The 6,298-nt window shown below is 38.9% G+C and overlaps 1 protein-coding gene across 1 annotated transcript in view; it reads left to right on the forward strand.

The window, feature by feature from the left end:
* The first annotated feature begins 329 nt into the window (after positions 1-329).
* LOC101859793 overlaps positions 330-6,298 on the forward strand; it is a 26,733-nt gene continuing 20,764 nt past the window's right edge. The window contains exon 1 of the mRNA XM_013084262.2: positions 330-2,154. Within this exon, the coding sequence (XP_012939716.2) occupies positions 1,266-2,154 (889 nt within the window). The 5' untranslated portion in view covers positions 330-1,265. The remainder of the gene's footprint in view (positions 2,155-6,298) is intronic.

Raw genomic sequence — 6,298 nt, forward strand, 5'->3', positions numbered from 1 at the left:
AAAAAAACGAAAAAAGAGAGATTTGAGGCATTATCAATATCATTGACACAATACACAACTTGAATTAAAATTAAAATTTGAGTGGGTGTTTTTCGTATCGCAGGACACAATTAGAATTAGATCTCGATCTATTCCTCCCAACGATAGCACATAACAAGATTGTTCACTCAGCCCGAAAAGTTTTCGCAGAAGTCCGCGCATTGCTTCTGATGGCGCTCTTTCGTTTTTCCAAACTGGAAGAACAATACGATAAGCACAGTCGGTCAATTTCATTTTGATTGTTTTTCACACAAGCAGGGTAACTTTGTTCGCAAAATCCGCACTTTTTTCCAAGAGGGCGCAACACCAAAATTATTAATTTTGAGGACACTTTTTTAATTGGCTCAGAGAGAGGAGTGAACTTTCTTGTTATACCCGATCTTTGTCCCTACGCGATTACGGGGAAACATGAGGAAATGCTAGGCCCAATTAATTTCCATCCTTTTTTTAAAAAACGCCCTGAGCCAATAATATTTTGTAGTGTTCACACACCCTGTGCGAATAAAATTCCATAGTAATGTATTCACACACCCTGTGCGAATGACTACAGCCCTATACTATACTGCTGAAACTGTTCTAAGGCTCTTCCTACTTGTTTAATCGTTCATACAGTAAACATAATGGACGCCTTACATTGTGCTGTTTGCATCCAACTTCACTTGGAACATGAAATAAATATTTGACCATTCCTCACCATGGCAACCTTTATTCGTTGATCAGAATAATTATGTGTGCTATTTGGAGATGCTGTCATGAAATATATACGAAAAATGTATCTAGAATCTAGATCTAGATCTAGATTTAGATCTCTAGTGAATTGAAAGGACAGAATGGGGCGCCGTTCAAACTTGGAAATTGAAAGTTGAAAGGAAACCAACAAGACGAGTCGGCAGTCGGTGTGTTGTGGTCGAACTTAGAATTAAGACCAAGAAATAGAGATAAGTTTTCACCGTGCCAGACCAGGAAAATTGCAGAGAAAGCTGTCTTAATCTTAAATTATGATTAATCATTTGCTCACTGGACTTCATGTTGTATGGAGTATATATTGAACTTTGAACTTTCACAGTCTGAAGAATCTTAATCTAGATCTAGATCTAGATCTAGATCTAGTTCTAGACTAGAGATCTAGACTCTAGATCTAAGATCTAATCTAGATTCTAGATCTAAAGGAAGTGTCAACGTATATATTGACTCTGTGAACTTTGTGACTACTGTGAAAAACAAAGATGGCTGATATTTTGTACACTGGAAAACAAACAGACGCTAACTGTGGTGAGGAAGACACAACAATGTATAGATCTAGACTTTTCTCTGGAAATGGTAATGGCTGTGGATGTGTGAAAACTTGTGATTTTGTTCCTTGTTCTTCTGGAGAAGGTGTGAATCTTGGGATTGATAGCATTGTTAAAGGTGAACCTACGTCTAGTTCTGGGACTAGATCTAGATCTAGATCTAGTACGGGTACTCTTTGTACTGACAGTTTAAGGGAAGATATAAAACATGACATTATAGGTAGGGAAAGTGAATCTGTGGGTGTTGATGAGGAACATCTGTCAGTAAAAGAAGAGCCCAGTTTTGAATGTCTGTGTGACGCCAAGGCCGAGACAAATGACAAACTGAACGTTGAAAGTGAAAGTAGCCAGACTCTCAGACACAGTGTAGTAAAAGATGAGCCTATCTGTACAGAGGAGGAAGACGTGAAACCTGTCATTAAACCAGAGTGCCTCACAGATATCTATGCAGTGAAAACCGAACCACTATTTGGACATTTTCCTGACTTTGGTGATGAAGTGATACCGAAAGTGGAGAATTTTGTGAAAGAAGAAGTGTCAGAATGGGAAGTTTCAGACTTTGTAGAGGTAGAAAAGACAGAAGGACAAGTGGGAGATGTGGAGGATACGTGTACTGAGCCCGTGTTTGTTCAGGATCACATGAGTCAGGTTGGAGGACTACAGCTGCAAATCTCCAATGTGAGGAGCTTGTGTTTGGAGCAGAGTGCCAGCCCCGACACAGATGTTGTTGCTTCCAGTAGTCCAACTTCAACTTTCTCTGCCGATCCAGTCACAAGTTCAGGATCTGTTGTCTGGGCCAGCTGGGATCATGGTGAAAGTTCTGGTACGTAGATTATTTCTGTGTGTGGACTTTTCGATACGTTGTGTTTTGCATTTCTTGATGCGGTTTGTCAAGTTGTCAGTTGTTAATTAAAAATTGAGCTATTCCATGACGTGCCAGATACATATGCATATATAAATACGTATGTATCATGCAGTTATACTGGCATGACAAATTCATTGGGCCCAACGTACATGTTCATTGAATCTGAGTGTATGATACTTTATTTTGAATAATGAAGAATATACCACAAAGAAATGTTGTAAAGTGTTTCAAAGTAAATCTGCTTTTATTGGATCAGAAAAAGCTGTAGCGGCAATGGAATTTGCTGTTGAAATAAAATCAGACAAATTTATCGCGGCTCAAATTCATTCAAAATATAGAAAATTTCACAGGGCTTAAAAAAAACAAGCAAATAGCAGGACTTGGAACTGTCAGACAATTTACGTAATAATGCAAAATGTAATGAATTGGTCGGGTCTTACCTTGGATTTTGTTGAATCTGAGAGTCCTTTATAGCTCAATGTGAGCAACGAGTTGTGGCACAATGCTTAGCACACACCAACATCTGTTTCCACCGACCAGTGCTCAGTTCATTATAATAGATTTACATCTATCATGTCTAGACTTCCCTTTCATTGTTCAGTAGCCGGGGGTGGGGGTGAGTTTAGTTTAGTTTTAGTAGAGGTTTTACGGCACTCGCAACTGCATAAGTTCATTAGAGCGCCAGAAGATATAGCTGTTACAAGAGAGTAACAAACATAAAAAAGAAGTAGGGGAGATAAGGACGATAGATGTTGGATAGGAAAGAAGAAGCAAACCTCACCAGAGCACTCGCCAACTGCCAACGTTGGGGGTGATAATATGATTGTGACACACATTTGTATCTCTGTTGACTTTCAACGGGCCAGAGGTACACACTAAAGACAGCGCACAGCGCTCACTCGGCGGCTGATTCATAATCTCTTTCTGAACTTTCTCATGTACAATCGAACCTGCCCTGACGGCCACCTCTATACCTGGGACATTTCCCCCCTTGTATTTTTTCTATATAATTTAACTATGTAAAATGGCACATGTCCAACGTGGCCGTGGCCACCATATTTTAACACACAACCCCTATCACACCAAGCAATAACACCTGTCTTGGACGGCCACCTTAGTGACTCCATTACTTTTTGTCAAAAATCGAGCATTGATAGCTGACGTTGTGGGCCAGCTGTCATAATCCGATCACCTGTCGTTTTTGTTAGGTAGTCCCTCCAACCGATCATGTTGCGTAGGCCCCTCCCTCTGTTGACCAATAGGTAACAAATTTTCAGCTGCTGGTGAGGTAAACCTGTGATCCCTCATAACCCATAAGCCCCGAGATGAGTGGTCACTGTTTGCTCAGTCTGTAACAAAGTAACAATGGACGTCAACATGAACTTGTGACAGAAGCGTTGCTCGCAATTGGTTATTTTTTGTTTTACCCCTGCACATATCAATCGCGGTAGACAGATCTAGATGAGTCAAGATTGGCCACAGTTTAATTGTCTCTAGTCTCAGCCAGTCTTCCACAGGTCAAGATGGCAGTTGGTGCATCTATCCCGTTATATCGCCAGCCCCGCTGTACCGCCAACTTCATGCTCATCCCAAGGTAGGCGGTATAACGGGGTTTTGACTGATTGAAGTACCCGGTACATGCATTTTTAGACCCCTTTAACCCGATTCTCGTCAGTCCTATACCTTTCGCGTAGCACCGTGAGCTCTTAGAAAGTTTTGTCAGTTTCAGCAGTATAGGATGCAAGCCTACCAGCTTTTGACAGTTGTGTACTCTATTAAATTATTATTATTATTAAATTATTATTATAATAATTATATTACTTAGAACTATAACTGTCCCCATCGGATTATGCAATTATTTTGCAGTACCGCGGCTGCTTTTTTTTGCCTATAATTCTTCAACATTTGCATAATTTGGGATTCCCTTCATTTTTTTCACGTTTATAAAAAATTTTTACAAAACAATTTAACGCCTCACTATGTGATTAAAGGGAAGTAAGCACAGTAATAAGTCTCATTTAAGTGGCTAGTTGGTTATTTCCCTTGTTTTTCAATCCATCAAAAGGTGTTCTCATGTCTGCTGATCAGGGGCGAAGGCTGACTTGTTTGACAGGGTAATCAAAGTGAAATGGGACCAGATATGGCCTGTAGATATCACACAAGAATCTTACTCGAGGCGGCGACTCTGAGTTGTGAATGAAAACAAATCCGTAATTCATATTGTATGTTCAACCGCCAAAATAATCGGGAAAGTATCTTATTAAATATCAGTTCCCACTAAAATTAAACTTAACTTTAGATGTGAATACATAAACACAAAGCAAAGAAGCAGAGATGTTAGTACTAGATCTATATGTTATAGATCTACCAGTGAGTCTAACTCTTTGGTAGAACATGACAATTATTATTTTTTAAATTTCACATTTGGCTGTTTTTGTTAGCCTTTCGCAGCCAGGAGCTGGTGTCATAATCGAGGTCACGATCTGATTATAGGACGGTAAAAAGTCGAGGAAAAAAAACAAGCACAAGCAGCAGTCAAGAGATTATTAAGAGTTAGTTCCCCTCACATTTGTGAGGTAGACTCGACCAGTGTTAGTTAGCTTACTTAATCAGGGCTTGTGATTGATTTTAACTGTGGCCCCAAAGGGGTGAACAGGGTATGTGGCAATGAAACAGCTTTGACTGCCATGCACATGTTCCCTTCAACTCTATTCCAGCCTCACTTTAAGCTTACTTAATCAAAGCTTGCGACTGCTTATGGAGTGGCCCGAGAGGGGTGAGGAGGCTATTTCTGTGGCCGTGAAACCGTTTTGAATGTTAGGCATACTGTTCGTTGTTGGTTATGAACGTCTTTTTACATTTAATTTATGAGGTTTACGTTTAAGGATGAATTTGACAGCGACAATGTTTCAAAATTAGAAAGGGAAGCAGTGATTATTTGATTATATAGACGCTTCGCCCGTGCTGCTGATGTTCCATGTTTGACAGGTGTCCCTGGTTTTAGTGATGTGCCAGCATCAGAGGTCCAGATGTCTTTTTTTCTTCTTTTTTTTTCAAACATTTTTCTTTCCTCTATATCGCTGAAAGTTACAGAGATTATATATATTTTTTGGTTGTTTTTTTTTCCAGACTGATGTGTATCTTTCCAAATACACAAAAAACTACTGATACTGATATTATTAACATGTTCTGTTTTCAATTCATAGATCTATAACATTAAAATTCTTGTTGAAAAAGTGCACAACATGTTGTGAATGGCTTACGGTAACTTGCATAATTTTTTCATAATTTTACATTTGTCTTGCATAATTTGGCCATTTAAATTTGCTTAATAAAATTCTGTCGGGACAGCTATAGCATTATCATTATTATTATTATTGTACATTGGTAGAGAAACTAGACTTCAATTTTTTTACCTCTGTCTTTTTAAAAATTAGTTTTAACTAACAAAATGTTTTTCAAGACACCTTTATCATGCTCATATGACTAGCATCATTATGATTGGTCTAGACTATATCTGAGACAAAAGTACACATGACGCCTTTTTGCTTTTTTTTTTTTAAATGACGTGCGGCAGTTTTGCATTTTTTCCAATATATCGCAATAGCAAGGGTTAAAACTCCTTAACTCATGGGCTAGTTATTTTGTATAAAGTCCTTATCTTTTTGTGCCTCAAAGTGTGTGCCTATCGGAAAACTATTGCCCCGGGTTATGGAAGATTTGAAGCGATGGAATTAATCCTTTCTCTAGATTTTGAGAAATCGGCCTTTGAATGTTCTTTTCTCCTCTTTGCACCTTGTAATTTATTAGCTGAACAAATATTTTTACAGCACTTACATCATCTTATAATATTTGAGTTTTACATCCTATGAAAGTACACATTCTTGGCTCCACAGAGACCCCCAACATAAAAATCTAGTATTTTCTTAATTTCTCGACAATCAAGGGCAGTAACTCTGTAGATTGCCAACATTTTGATGCAAACTTTTTTTTGGGGAGGTCCCTAGGTCCTACCCTCTCAGAAAATCATGGTGGCGAAAAATCCCCCGGAGGGGGTGGGGGTGGGGGGTTCACTCCCAGTAGCCCATAGATCTCTCTCTCT

Source organism: Aplysia californica, unplaced genomic scaffold (assembly GCF_000002075.1).
Source record: "Aplysia californica isolate F4 #8 unplaced genomic scaffold, AplCal3.0 scaffold00282, whole genome shotgun sequence".
Lineage (NCBI taxonomy): Eukaryota > Metazoa > Mollusca > Gastropoda > Aplysiida > Aplysiidae > Aplysia > Aplysia californica.